This window comes from Falco cherrug, chromosome 6 (assembly GCF_023634085.1).
Source record: "Falco cherrug isolate bFalChe1 chromosome 6, bFalChe1.pri, whole genome shotgun sequence".
In the NCBI taxonomy this organism is placed as follows: Eukaryota; Metazoa; Chordata; class Aves; order Falconiformes; family Falconidae; genus Falco; species Falco cherrug.
The window spans coordinates 12,975,695-12,991,187 of NC_073702.1; the positions used below are offsets into that span (position 1 = coordinate 12,975,695).

Sequence of the window (15,493 nt, forward strand, 5' to 3'; positions counted from 1 at the left end):
TTCTTACTCATACTAGAATCAAGGTTTTGTAGAGTATTAGTAGGATCACATACATGGATGTGGCAGTGCTATGCCTGGAAAACTCCAGGCTAAAGCTGAAAAAAATTTCAGAAAAGTGTATTCATATACAAAATGGAGAACTTGTCCCAGCAAAAAAATCGCAGCAGACTAAGTTTGTGCCTGGTGTATTTCACTGATCTGAGGTTCCCAAGAAATTAATGTGACCTCTTACTTATAATGGATAATACTGACTGCTTGATAAAAAAACCACATAAAACATTGATAAAAAACACTGCTATAACAGTGTGAATTAAGTATAAAGGAAATACATATTTTTGCAGAATAACTTCTATTCAATAACTTTCACTACTTGTGAAGCCCTTTTGAAGTATGCAATTACTTTTGACAATACTGGTAAAAGAATGAGAAGCACAGCAAGTAGTAACTAGTCTCATAAATATACTATCTCACAAATGTATTTTCACTTTTATAAATCTTATATAATATGTGATATTTAGAGTTCATTCTCTAACTTACATACTCGACAAGTACTACGCTTCAAAATACAAGCCCAGACGTATGGCATCTGTTTGGGGAAAGTAATTGCATGAAGACACAAATAAAAATGAATTTGGAAATGTACATCAGGTTCTTGTTTGCCATCTCTGTTAAAAAAACCTGAAACATAGGAGCATAAGGGGATTGCAGAACCTTCACAGATTTTTACCAAGACTAAAAAGAAAGAATACCTTTTCGCCTTTTGACCCTGCCGGACCAGGATGTCCAGGTCGTCCTGTGACTCCCTGCACAACACAGTATTGGTTTATATTAGTTAAGAAACAATGAAATACAGTATTTTTGCATTGCGGTTTAGTTTTTAAAACTTGTACTTTCTGAAGGTGATTGAAACCTAATCATGCTGCTCCTCCAGGTTTAAATATTTCTCTTCTGTTTGATGCAGCAGCTGTGTCCTTCTGATAAGCCCTTTGAAGGGTAAAACTCATGTTTGTGGTTGCATTTTCACCTTGGCAGACTAAATGCACTGACCTTAACTGGCACCTCTCTATATTGCTAAGAATCATGTTTTACTGCTAAAATACCATTTTACATATTCCACATTAAACTTGCTAAATGTGTTACAACTTTTGAAAGAAGGGAAGCATTAGTACTGCCAGCAACCTAGGAATGAATAATGATCATACTAACTAACGTGATGCCAGCCAGTACGTAGAAAATAAAACTTAAAAAAGTTTCAAAGAGTTTTCCCAGAAATACCTACATTTTAAATTATATTTTTCAGTGACTTGTAATACCATCAGCTTATTCTCATACTTTTTTATTGTGAAACCAAGTGATTACTTGGTTTCAGCATTCAATGTTTATAGAATGCCTAGCTGGAATTATTTTTAGATTTTTATTACTAACATTATTATTGTAACTTGGGTAAGAATACATAAACAACTGCAATTTTTCACGTTGTAAGTCATGTAACCTCACAGACTCGCTAGTAATGACAAAACTCCAAATCCGTTTAAGTTGCATAAACTTTGAGCTCAGACAATGACAGTATTTTCAGCAACATCAGCTCACAGCATAGTTTCTTTTATTAGAGCCAGTATGGGTAAGATTTTATTACTCTTCAAAAAGCCAAAAGAAGCTAAGAATATGAAGTTTTGCTTGATAGTTATAGCAACCTCTGCAGAGATACATTAGGTCACAGATGACACCACACACTTACAGATGGTCCACTGGGTCCTGGCATGCCTGGCAGTCCAGGAGCACCTTGAAGGCCCTGGAAATTAAGAGAGCATATGTCTTATTTCCTTTCCCACTTATACCTCAAAAACTACTTATATTCAGCATGTCCAGCAGTGTTATAACTATATAATATAACTATATTAGAGTGTATTTTCATCTACAAGGTTGGCATTAGTTTTAGGAATGAAAAAAAACACCATGCAGGAGAGAGATCATTGAACAAAGTTAGAGGCAACTTCTTGCTTGACTGATAAATAATACTTGTACTTCAGCCTTTCAGATTGTTGCCTTATGTCCTATATATCTTTTTGGTTTTAGTTGTGCAGGTAAAAGCAAGACAACTTCTGCTTCTGGCTTCTCCTTAGAGATTAATTTTCTGTCATTAAAAGTTTTTTTTGCTGGTGAGAAGACATCTACTCAGACTTCTTAATGTTACCTGATGCTATCTATATGCAGTAATGCTCTCTGCCTGATATATAGATTTTGCCTTTTTGATAACAGAACATGACATTTTTCATGGTATTTAATGACCTACTTTCCTGCTCTTACTCTGCTTGATTGCCTGGAAATCGATGGATGCTGGTATCCACTTACAAAACACACAGGTGTGTGCAACTTACTACAGTGGATACAGATAGAATTTGAGACAAGTCTGCAAGCCACTAAAGTCTTTTCTCTGCCACACCAGGCCTAGCTGCAATTTCAGACATGCAGAAGTCATGTACTAATGAGAGCTAATTACTCTTGGTTCCCCCCATAATCCATGAAGGGAAACAGGTCCCTCCAAGCAGTGATTACTTCTATCTGTACAGGTGTAGAAGAATGGCTGCAGAAGCGTGGCCACGGAACCCCTGAGGGTCTGCACAAACCAGGCCTGGAGTGCACAATCCAGGCCTGAAATTAGAAGTGTACTGGAATTAGAATTCTGCTGAAGTTGTTGTGCTGAAGTTAACAAGACAGCGGCCTTGATCTATTCTTGAATCCTGAGACCAAGTAACTTTATTGTAATAACAGGCCGTGGCTGTAACAAGCTGCAGCTGTTAGGGAAGACATGTGCAAGGCCAAGGGAGATGGGGAACGGAATGTGGATAAAGGGAGTAACAAACCGCAAGGCTAAAGCATAGCTAATGCAAATAGCTGCAAGGACAGAATGCTTGTTCCAATCATGATAATTAGTGGTGTGTGAGCAGCGCGTGCTTAGGGGCTAATAACCAATTATATGTTTGCTTTGGGAACATGCTTGTGTATTGAGGCTATATAAGAAGTGTTAGAAGCCAATAAAGATGAGCAAGATGCATAACTCATATTGAGTAATTTCTTGACTCCGGCAGACCCCTCTCCCAACATACAGGGTGCCTACCCTCTGACAGGAGGAATCACCTCAGAAAAAGTGTATTTCTCACGTTAAATGCAGTGTTTAAGAAGACATGGCTAAGGAGGTAGTCTAGAAAACCACAGCAGTGTGGAGCCCTGAAATAGGGCCTCTGAGGGAGAGACTGAGGGAAAAACTTCAGACAGAAATAAACCAGGAAAGATGCGGAGATGGAGACACACATTGATTTTCCCTTTCTTGCACCTATACAGAAGACATTGATCCACCTCTGCAGCTTTTCAGAGTGGCAATCCAACTGCTAATGTGTTCTCTGCTCATTTTTAATTACTTTGACTGTACAGTCACCCAGAAAATGAATACGAAGCCAAAGGAATATTTTCTGTAACTCTTATTACTGATGTTAGAAAAACCCTCCAACAAAGAGCTTCAAACAAAGCTTCAACAAAGATTAAAGGGCTGTTCAAAAGCACATGAAAGTTAATGAGCCTATATCAAAGAGCTTCAGGTGGGCTTCTCAATCTCTCTTCCCATTCTCATGCTAACCAAATCATAAAAATAAAAATAAATGCATTCTTTCAAAATTCATACATTTGTAAAAGAGTTGTTTTTAAACTTTGTAAATTCTTTCATGTGTGTTTCTGAAAATAAATTCACTTGCGCCCTCATAATGTCATAATCAAAAGCTGCTGCTAAACACTAAAGATGTCAGAGCTAAGCAGCTAACCAGTTATCAAACAGCAAAGCAGCATGTGAATAGCTAACTTACTAACACAGCACAACACCCTACTACATCAATAATAATAAAAAAAATATTAGAATGAATGTACTCTGGAGTCCTTTAAAAAATAAATCAACTAACTGCCAGTTATAATCTTGCCTTTCCCTTACTACCTTTGTAATTGTCTCTAGTATCTCACTTGATTTTCAGCAGTTATATAGTATCTGAATAGTTGAAACTGTTTTACTAATGCCTCAGATTGTTAGGGTTGAATTGTAGAGGTACCCTACAGGGCACGCTAAGGATGTGTTACTTTCCCATTTATTTTTTAAGTAAAATTCTGCTCGGGCTTCGCTTATGGCTGCCCCATCATTTTAAGGTATATGTTCTAAATTAAACTTTAGGAAGCACTTGCTTTTAAGAAGCAAAACCATAATGAGCTCTATAGATTGTGTGAAAACAGGAGGAAAAATAAGCATGATAATTTAATCTGACAATCTGCTAAATTCTGGGGCAAAGCAGTAGTAGGAATACATATCCAATGCTTCTGCTGCATCTTTCTTTTTCCTCATATAACTCTTGACTTTTAGAAGCCAAGGATCCTGATGAACACAGATTTTTTTTGAAAATGTTCTCTTTCGACTACTGTTTGAAAATTCTTACTATGTTACGGCCTTAGTGCCAAAGAAATGTAAAACACTCAAAGAATTACAAACCCCTCAATCAATAAGCTTTAAATTTTTTTCATATTTTCCAAGCATTTTCCCTTATAGCCAGCACTTTCAAATTACATGAGAGTAGTACGTATTTAACAGTGCCAGTTAAGTATTTTAGAATTTTGAAGTGTTTACAGAATATTTTGTAATAGACTATTTATTTTAACCCCTTCAGTTGGCTAAGGTCACTAGGAAATTAATTTATTTACTCAGATTCATTTGCTTAATAGCTTCTGTTTTGATGATTATTTTTGGACAGAGATTGCTCTTGAACTGTTAAATGCAAATATTTCAATTTAAAATGAGAGCTATAGCAGCTATTTTGGATTCAGCACCACAAGTCACATGGCTTTTTTTTATTTTCCATAATGACATAAAAATAACTCTAAGAATGCAGTATATGATGCAAAATACTGTAAATACTTTAAAATCAGTCTCTTCAAACATTTTCCAGTTTCCACTTAATAGTAATTGCTGCTATTATCATTCCCATCAGAGTATTTGTCTAATGGAATGTTTTTGAAAGTGAATTCTAAAGAGGGACTAACACAATGAAAGCAAATACGCTATAAAACATGAAGTGTTTTCTGAAAATATTTGGCATTTATCTATTCATTGCTTTATCCTATATTCTTAAAAACTAGCATTTAAATGTATGTAAGGCTTTAAAATACACAAATGAGCAAAAATCCTCAACCAAAACCTAAATAAATGTTATTTCATTGAATAATAGCACTTAATATTTTTGTAAAAATTCAGAATTGAGGGCTATTTATAGCAATACATAACTATCTCAGCGGTTTTAAAGAACAGACTAACATTCTGTGCATTTCATTCTTGGTCTAGATCTTTACTCAGGTTCAGATAAGAATGCAACCACTATGGAAATGACATAATTTTACCTCATCGCCCTTCTCTCCAGTCAGCCCAGGAAATCCACGTTCACCTTTGCTCCCCTGTGGAAATGTAGCATTCAAACAAATACTTTCCGTTAGAGAACAATGAATTTCATGCTCTGTAGGGCATTTTAAGACCCACATTTAATATATGCTAGCATGAAACCCTTACAGCAAAAAGCTTTAAGATATGCTTCCCATCGAGGTGAAAAGAAATAAGTGGGTTTTACCTAGTAGGCAAACCAGCTAAAAGGCTTGATGGAGACATCTTTATAACAAAGAGCTTAAATGCAAGCAGAAACGGAGAAAGTACACTTCTATGGAATTAGGGTCAACTATAGCAGATATCTATATGCCAGACCATGTGGCATTTGATCTGATTACAGTCGAGCAGAATTTTGATTGATGTCAGTGAAACTTCATGTCTCATTGAAACAGATGGCTGCGTTACTCCCATGGGAACATGGTGCAAAGGCACAGGGCAGTCCAGCTGTTGCACACTTGAGGGAGATACAGGATGTTTCCTTCTTCATTGCAAGATTCTTGCGTGATTAACTCATCTAAAATAAACCTATAGATGTCAATGCATTACTGGACAGTCAAATCTGAGCTAGCTTTAATGGATGCAAGACACAGAAGAGCTATCCTGGCTTGGGACTCAACGTAGGCTATTTTGCTCACTTTTCTTAGAGGAAACGCAAACGAACAGGAAGAGGGCTGAACCATAAAAACAATTTGAAACTTCAGGCTGCTCAGATGCTACAGGGATAAAGATCAGAAAAAAAAAAATCAAGACTGTCAGAGGTAAGAGTCTGGCCGCCTACTTTTAACAAGCAACAAAGCAATGCAAAGTACTCTTCAAAACTTACCTTTGGCCCTTCTCTACCAGGGATGCCTGGAGGACCTCTCGTACCAGGATCACCCTAAAGAACAGACAGAAAGCAAAGCGACAACCATTTTTGTGACATAGGCAGATGATCTGATCACACAGTCTGCTTCCTTCCTGCCTTTGTGACCATCTCTTCACTTTACCCCAAAGCCTTCTCTTCAGTCCTTTGTCTCTTCTACACAACATACTACTTCAGATATCCTTCCTTGTTTCCCTCCCCATCTCTCACACTCAAACCATGCTAAAAAATTTTTAGCTTCATTTTGAGAGGACTCAAATGACTTCATTCTGGATAGCCCCAGACACACCTGCGTCTAGGTTTCTGCAAACCACCTTCCTTTTACGGATTAGGTTGAGATGAAGGTTACTTGTTACTCTCACCAGCTTCAAATCTACAATGAAAGTAAATGATTTCTGCTTTGTTGAGAGAAGCATTTTCCAGCTCCAGCTAAATTACAATCTTATAGAAGTGCTATCCACAAAACACAGAGAAATTAAGAATGAAGCATAAAGAAGCAGTATGAGAGAAATCATAAAGAGATAGAAGAGCACACAGAGGAGAAAGGCAATAAAATTATAAACAGACAGAATCAAGGAAAAGCTTAAAGAAAGACCTAAAAGAAATCAAATCTGGGAATCCTAAATACATATATTAATAAAGGGCAGTAAAATAGGATAATCTCTCTCCTCAGAAATTATGTGTGTTCCCCATATTGAAATCCTCCTGAGCACACTTTTCATTTTAGAATACTGCAGATCACTTCAAATTTCATTATTGTTCAAAATAATACCTTAGACATTCCAGACTATTTCCCCCATTTGGTATATTACAAATATTGACACTATAAAGTAAAGCAGAGAATGGAGAATATTGTAGCAATTCATACTGTGGACTGGATGGGCTAAACAGGCACTTGCTGGCTCCTACCTCATATACTGTTCAAATGTCACCTTGCAATATTCCTATAAAATACATCTTTTGAGTATTTTTTTTAAATGAAAAAAAAGTAAAATCTCAAAATTATTTTAGGCTAGCCGAGTAGGTCTGAATTGAACCTATAGAAACTTTCAAGTACATGTTTTGGTTTAAAAAGCATGCTTATAGTGAACAAAGATATTTAACCTCTAAATAGGTTTACCTTTAGTATAGCACCCATGTCTCCCACAAGTGGCAGTGCAATCTGAAATTAAAAAAAAGCAGCTGCAAATGGAAACTCAAAATAAAATTTAGGGTTTCAAATATAGTTAAATATCATTGTCTAACCAACCTAACAATGCAATTCTCTGTTACAATTTCAATTAAGGTCCTTATGCCATGACAACAGCATAACTCCAGAAAATAGTAAATTTGATTTTAACACAATAATAATATATTGTTGGTTTTGTAGCATACCAGCAAAAACTTACCACTACTGGAATGTCTCACAGACTATTCTCACCTGATTATCTTCATTTCTTTTCCTTCTGCTTTCTCCTAGGCTTTGACTCTACTGTGAACTGTTGCATATATTGTGGAGATTCCAAAGGTAACTTCAATAAACTAGTTCAGATACTGGGAATACTCCAGCTACAGCAACATGAGCAACGTATGCAGTGTTTTGTCCTGTCTTTAAACATTAAGAATTAGTGCAAAACTCTGTGGTGCCATCACTAAATTGCTACCAATACTAAAGGAAACCCATTTAAAGCTCAATCAATAGGTTTACACTGTACTGCAGTATAACTCAGATTTCCAAGTGCTGCCATTAAGTTCATATTTAAAGACTCCCTGTAAAAACCAATTGCGCTGGTTATCATCAGCTTAGCTCACAAATGGACTCTTCAATTATCAATGCTGCTTCTTGCAATTGCTAAAGCAAAAATAGCCCTGGGCGTAATATAAAATCAGACACACTCAAAATTTGTTATTGTTTTTGTTCAGTCTGTTTCAATAATTTCCATCTTGAAGAAGTAAAATAAAATGTAAACACTTTTGTAGCGTATTAGAGGAACTGTCAGTGGTAGCAATGGGTATCAAATACTAGCTCAAGAGAAGCGCTGCTGAATGTCCTTAACTATACATGTGATCAGGAGTAAACCATTTACAGGATAGCATCACCACCTTCGAAAGCATGCTGAGGAGTTTTCTTGGTTGAGACATAGCCACCTAACATAACTTAAGGACATAACCATGCAAGGTAGGAAGTCTATCCTCTGCACAAAAGTAATCTGCACATAGACAACATCACCTGCTCTTAAAAACCAGTAACAAGGCTTAAAACCAACCACCACATCCCTACAGAGCCCGACTTTTCATCCTCCTTGTGAAAACATTTTACAGATAGGCAGACTATTACCATGTCACCTGTTGGCCTTTCTGCTGGACTACACAAGTGTAATTTCCCCAGTTTTTCCTCTTTTCTAATGTTCTTATTCTAGTTGCAATATCATTTTATGGTACAGGTCCCCAAACCTTCAGTGTGAAAGGGTCCTAGCATACAGCTGCAAGGGCACACCAGGTATGAGGGCAAGCCTACTGCATTTGTGCCATACAGTTTGTCTGCTCTGTAGGTATAGCAAATTCAGCCTAACTGCACACATACTGTAGAGTCATTGCTGTGTATGCTGTCTGGGTAAGCGTATGACACATGCTGGTCTTTTGAAAATGTTAAAATGGCCTTAATTCTCTGGACTCACTCCTGCTTGATACATCTTCCTTTTAAAATGTTCTCTTCAGAAAGAAGAGTATTTCAAGAGAGCAAAGGGAAATAACTCTCCTTTTAGTAAGTTTTACCATGTAGACCTGTGTTTAACACTGGCATCAGATTTTTTACTCACATTTAGTTTACAGTGCACTGTGCCTTCTAGACTTATTCTACTTGTTAAGCACTTTATGCTCATCTATCTTGAGTTTAAACTTGTTGACTTCAGACTATCTCTGATTTTCAAGTTTTTATTATATCTTTAAAAAGCTAGCAGTCTTTCCCAGTCTAATTGCAGAGTTTATATCTACTTATCCTAAGAAAATTGCATCACTGACAAGAACAGGGCATGGGAGAGACCTCTCCTTCCAAGTTTGACAGTAATCTACCGATAGACTCTCATATCCATGTTTTTTTGATAAGCATTAACTATATGGCAATTACTTCGAGATCATTTCTTGCTTGTTTACAAAAACCTCATGAGGACAGTCTCAAAATTTTATTGAAGCCAGGTGTATAACATGATTGTTTCCTTGTCTTTCCCAAGACAGTTAACCTTCCAAAGGCAGAAATCCAATCTATTCTGCTACTGGTTCTTAACAAAATTACTTGATCGTGTGTTTCCACTTTAGCATTCATATCACTGGTACTTAGAATTTTTTTTTTTTATTTAATATCTTTCTTGCAATCAAAATTTTATTCAACTGACCTATTATACTCTAGTTCCTCTTGCATCCACCTTTTACTGCGTTTTCTGTTAGCATCTCCCCCTCAATGCTGCATCTCTCTTACAGACTGCTTTGGTTCACTTTGAGCAAATTACACCAGATATTCATGCTGTATCTAAAACCTCTAATTATTTTTTTCAATTAACTTATTTAGATTTCATTTTATGTATTCTCTGAAAAGCAATTTCTTTCAGTAGACAGTGAAAAGCCACTGAATTATTCAGCTTTCCCTGCACAATCTGTAATTTGATCTCCATGATTATTAAATAATAGACTTTACTGGTCTTTAAAATAATTTTATTCACAGTGCTTTTTTCTTGTTGTTTTTATATCCATTCCTAACTGAAGCTCATTTCATATCTCAGTCTTTGTGACTCTCTGACTTGAATGCTACCTTCATACTCAATACCAGTGACAGATCTGCTCTTATGTACTGATTTAAGGCCTTTGCAGAACTACTGATACTCTTAAGTGTCTCTTAAGTACTGGACCAGTTCACTAATGCAGGAAAACCAAAGAACCAACCGATCAGAATCACTATCCTAGTCACTGCTAATCAACAGTGCATACGTGCCAGCTAGTTCCCAGGCTCTTCGGAGAAAGCTGACGATCTTCTCCAAGATGAAATCTTTGTGTGATTTTGGGGCTAGTTTATCCCTTGATAGGCTCCTTGTTGTCAATCCTCAGGCTTGCTGGTGGACTGCCTGCACCTCTACCATCAAGTGTTCAACCGAAAGCATGATATATTTTACTGCCTAATGCATTCCTGTGGCAGCTCTGAAGCATTTCTTGTCTCAGGCTATCAGCAGTCTGCAGGTAAGTTTGGGAAACTCTGCCTAAGATTTGCATTGCTGGACACTTGGAGATAGACCTCACTCGTAAGAAGTGATGCAGGTCTCTGAATCTGAGGAGTATGTGCAATGGTCAGGTATGTGAAGAATTGCTAATTTAAGGGATGAATGGACTGAGATTGCTGAGATAGTCAGTGAAAAAGTCAAATTCATGCCTTGGTAAGTAGCAGAGATTTTGCTAAAGAACATAATACAGTTCAAATGTTAGGTTTTGTAATTTTTATTTTCCTTTGTTTTGATGTCTCAAATGATTACTGATATCACTGTGTTTCCCTGTTCTTTTGAAAACCATGCCATTGACCAAAATCTCTTGGGAAATATCAAATCCTATAAAACCCAATAGGATCACAGGTGAGTTTAACAATTTTTTTAATCTTTGGTTTCGGTTTGCTTCTTCCAACAATCTACAGATTTTTATTTATTTTATTTCTATTATTATATTTTATTTCTATCAAACAACCACTCAGGAAATTCAGAAAACTGAATTGCTGTCAATAAAAGCCTCTGTAAGCATTTGTTTCTAAAGAGAAATTTGCCTTCTTAAAGTTCTGAGGTTGGGACGTAATAGTGAAAAACAAAATTAATCAATTGGACTTCTAGTCTTGCTAGGTTATCTCACCTCCTTTAAATTTAAAATATTTGCACCAAAGCAAATGCACAAGCTTTCTATGTATACATACAGGATCACCTGGAGGACCTGGCAGTCCTGGCTTTCCATCTCTTCCTGGAGTGCCCTAGAGACAAATGTAAAACGTCATGGCCTGAAATCACTGGCAAGAGACACATTACTTTTTGCTGTGTATATAGACAACTGTCACTTACATTAATACCAGGGGTACCTGGTGTTCCTGGTAATCCTGGGGGTCCCCTAGGGCCCTAAGAGCAGGCAAGGTCATTTAGGATATCAGAGTATTTTTCATTTACTGCAAACATCTTAAACTAAATTAATGTTTTCTATATTAAAGAGAAAACTTATATCCTACCTGCACACCTGCTGATCCTGTTGGACCCATGGGACCCTGCAAGAAAACTCCAAATAATCAGTAGTTACACTTTTTGGGATAAGGGTGATGAACTTCATAAAGATAATACTGCACGTGGTATATTGGTGCAGTTCGCATTGCAAGAAAGACTTGCTCTAAGGTTTGGCTTTAAATACAAATCTCATTTTGGCAAAATTAGAGAATTCAAGATTTTGCAGAGGCCCATTTTCAAGAGCAAATAATACCAAAGAATAATGAGCTGTGGTGAAACTTGCTATTTAGCTAAAATATTCCTAAGAAAAGCTGATATGCAGCTGAATAAAACCAAAATAGATTATTTATATATAAATGGCTAATTTTTGAAATTCAGGTTTGAAAACATTTTAACTGAATTAATTATTTGCAAGGATTATTATTTCAGATTAAGACCTCAGTATGAATCTCTAGTCACCTTTCTCAAACATTTTCTTTCTGTACCTGAGTCCTGTCAACAAACTGAAATGTATCAGCTGACTATATTGGTTTGGACTGCAGAGAGATTGCCCTACTCACCAGAGTAGAACTCACGTAACAACGTGTACCACCTATCATCTACACCATCAATATCATTGGTTTTTTTACTGAACACTCTGAAGTCACTGCAGATGGCTTTATTTAAAGGCAATAGAAAGAACGAACCCTGGGAAACAAGCTGAATAACTGACAGTTATTGCTACACAAGTTACTTAGTATGAATGCTCTAGATAAACTGCATCAGCTTGCTTCACGTTTGAATTTAAACTGCACAGAAATGGGTGAAGCAAGCTGTGCAAAATCAGGACTTTCCTGTTTGCTGGCATAGTACCTGGCGCTGTAAGGTTCTCATCTATAAGCAGTAGATCTAAGCTTGTAATCAGCAGTCATCAGAAATGCAAAAGCTAGGAGCTGATGCAAAGCCTTCCACATCTCTTCCATGTGTCTCTGCCTTTGACAGTGCCAGCACGGATCTCAAAATGCCATCTCTATGTAATGTCGAGTATACCTCTTCTCTTGTATCACTACTCGGGCTGGAATTTGCCAACAGCTGCAAATAGTTGCTGCTTAGAAACAGCCACAGAAGATGCCTCAACACCATTGCTAGGAGGAAGCTCATCTGTAATGTAGCTATTGATTCCTTCAGTTCCCCAAGGCTTCCCACTGCCCGCTTAGCACTAGATCTTTCTGGGTCTGGAGAAAGGGAAAGGTGCTGAGTTGGGAATCCAGTCAGGAGAGAGTTCATGGCGTGGCTTTTTACTATGCTTTGTTTACTTGTTGCAGTGTCTCAGCGATGCGCAGTTAAAAGTCCAGATTCTGGGCACTGGTATACTTACTGGTGATCCCTGAATGCCTATTCCAGGGGGCCCCATCTCCCCAGGTGCGCCTTGTACACCAGGTAGCCCTCTTTCTCCCTGAGAAGGGTACAAGGCTTTCGGTTACAACAGGTCTGAAAATGTAAACTAGCACATTATCCCTTTTTTCTTTTTAAGAAACAAAAGTAATATATTTTTTATACCTTTGGTCCCCGTGGACCTGGGTTTCCAGGAATACCAGTGGGACCCTAAAAAAAAAACAAAAAAACCAACCAAAAACAACCAAACAAAAAACCAGGAAAAAACCCAAATTATGTTTTGAAATCAAAGAGACTAGCTGAATTTTATTGCTAAAATTAGTCAGCGTTTATAAATAAACTACAATAGATTTACATATGCCTTCCCTGTTAATACCACTGTCATTAGGAGCATGTGTGAGCCTTGCACTATTTCTAGACTATATTTTAGTGCACTTATGACACCAGTATAACATATATTTCAATTTTGAAATAACATAAAAAAACGCCCAACTTGTTCTCATTTCTTTCATTGCACAATGACAATTCTTTAACAGTTGTCCCTACAAGAAATGAAGTAATAAAAGCCTTTTCAGATTATGGACTTACTGGTGTTCCAGGCAGACTTGGTCCAGGAGGCCCCACATCACCCTTTGGACCTGGATGTCCAGGTGGTCCCATAATCCCACCAGGGTCCCCCTATAAAATAAATCTGAATCACTAATTGAAATGCCAGAATTTTTGCTTATGAAAAAAAATCTAATTATTATCAAGGTTATTCTAGAATGTGCCAGTACTTTGAGAAGAAATAGAGAAGATACTCCCCCCCAAGTATTTTCCTTTAAAAAAGTTGCAGAAGAGGAGGGCATGTGGACATAACCACTAATAACCACTAGCGTTCTCTCAGTTTTCCATGCTTGCAGTGCATCTGATCTACACTTCTTTGTACCCAGGCCCCTAATATGCAGGCTGTCATTAAGCCCTGCTAACTAAATCATAGTAGCAGCTTCAAACTCACTCCCTCCAGCTATCTATCCCTAGTGCTAAAACCCTGGTCTTCACTGTATTCCTGTTTACACTTCTATTTCTTACTTCAGTGCATTCAGCGTCTCTTGCTCTGCATCTCTACAACTCCTCCTGCTTACACAGGTGGATTTGTGCCTTTTATTATGCTGTTCTCTTGCCTTTTTCATGCTCCTGCATCATTCTCTGTGATTCTTCTGAATCCACCACTTCCTATTTTGTAAGATGAGTACATTTTTGTCATTGTTCCATAGCAATTTTCTTCTCCTATCTTTTCGTCAGCCTGCTTCTTCAAATTATTAATGGATTTTACTAGTTTCCCTTGTACCCCACAATGTATTAATACCATAACACATTACATAGCTCACAATATGCCTGTATGTCCTCTTTTCTCCCCTTCTCTATATTCAACATATACACACATACCATTTTTAACTCTTGCTGATGTAGCTGAATTTAAACTAATGCAAAACACAAAGCCATAAAGAGATCCCAGCCTTGGCTCACATCTGAAGACAGTATAGCTGCCCCAGTGCCAAGATGAGTATGTCTGACTGACGTGGGATTTTACACCTTAGTCTGGTTAAGACACTACACTGAAGAGGCTGTTCTGTGGTCAGGACCTGAACTGATATTTCTACACTGCACATCTTCAATGTAAGACCCCAATCCAGCCTCCTTAAAATACTATTTAAATTAGGAATCTAAAGATCAACTGGATTCCCAAATTGGCCTGCAGCATCTCCAAGGAGCACAAAGCAGGTTGCTGCTTGTACATTTTAAAATCAATTCATAAAGCAGCCACTCAGATGCACTACAAAAAGATGGAAGGTTACTTCAGAGACGACAGTCTCATATGCTCTAACATATCAAACGTAATTAAAGCCACTTAAAACATACCTTCTCTCCTTTAACTCCCGGGTTTCCTGGTACCCCGTGCTCTCCTGGTAATCCCTGTAATCAATAAAAAGTTAACTGTACATTTTTATACCTATTCCCTGAAAGATCATCTAAAGTTACAGATGAAAATGAGTTTTCACTGGATTATTTACTGTGTATTAGTATTGACCTGAAACGCTGAAGATTATGAGTTAATGAATGCTTCTTTGATCAAATACATGAATCATTTTTCTTTAAGTTGAAATGTAATAATGACAATTATTTTCTGGACCCTAACAGGGAAGAACCTCTGGACCCTAAACAGGCAGAGACTGACAGGTTTATTTCTTCAATTTCAAAATAATTCCAAGTCTTGAAAATCAATCATTTTTTCAAGGAAGTTGGTAGCAGGCACAAAGTTGGGTTTTAAGTAAGTGTCTCATCTTTTTTGCCTATGAAGGGCTGCATGTTTTCCTACACTACTTAATTACTCAAATTTGTATCTTAAAAGGTTCAATGAATTCCTACTCCTGCACATTACTTAATCCACTGAATTTCTTTAAAATGTTTTAGAAATTTAATGGACAGTCAAATATTTCAAGCAAAATAAATATATTCCATCCTTTCTTTTGTCTAAATCTTCTCTTTCACATTTTGATTTCACTTCAGTACTTTCGCTTGCCTTTTTCATGA

The 15,493-nt window shown here is 37.1% G+C and overlaps 1 protein-coding gene across 4 annotated transcripts in view; it reads right to left on the minus strand.

Annotated features, from left to right (window-relative positions):
- Positions 1-15,493, minus strand: part of COL19A1 (collagen type XIX alpha 1 chain) — a 203,112-nt gene that overhangs the window by 36,768 nt on the left and 150,851 nt on the right. For all 4 annotated transcript variants that reach the window (XM_055713942.1, XM_055713941.1, XM_055713945.1 and 1 more), the window contains 12 exons: positions 14,822-14,875; positions 13,508-13,597; positions 13,085-13,129; positions 12,903-12,980; positions 11,554-11,589; positions 11,393-11,446; positions 11,251-11,304; positions 7,450-7,491; positions 6,291-6,344; positions 5,428-5,481; positions 1,739-1,792; positions 750-803 (listed from right to left, as the gene is read on the minus strand). In XM_055713942.1, the coding sequence (XP_055569917.1) occupies positions 750-803; positions 1,739-1,792; positions 5,428-5,481; positions 6,291-6,344; positions 7,450-7,491; positions 11,251-11,304; positions 11,393-11,446; positions 11,554-11,589; positions 12,903-12,980; positions 13,085-13,129; positions 13,508-13,597; positions 14,822-14,875 (669 nt within the window). The remainder of the gene's footprint in view (positions 1-749; positions 804-1,738; positions 1,793-5,427; positions 5,482-6,290; positions 6,345-7,449; positions 7,492-11,250; positions 11,305-11,392; positions 11,447-11,553; positions 11,590-12,902; positions 12,981-13,084; positions 13,130-13,507; positions 13,598-14,821; positions 14,876-15,493) is intronic.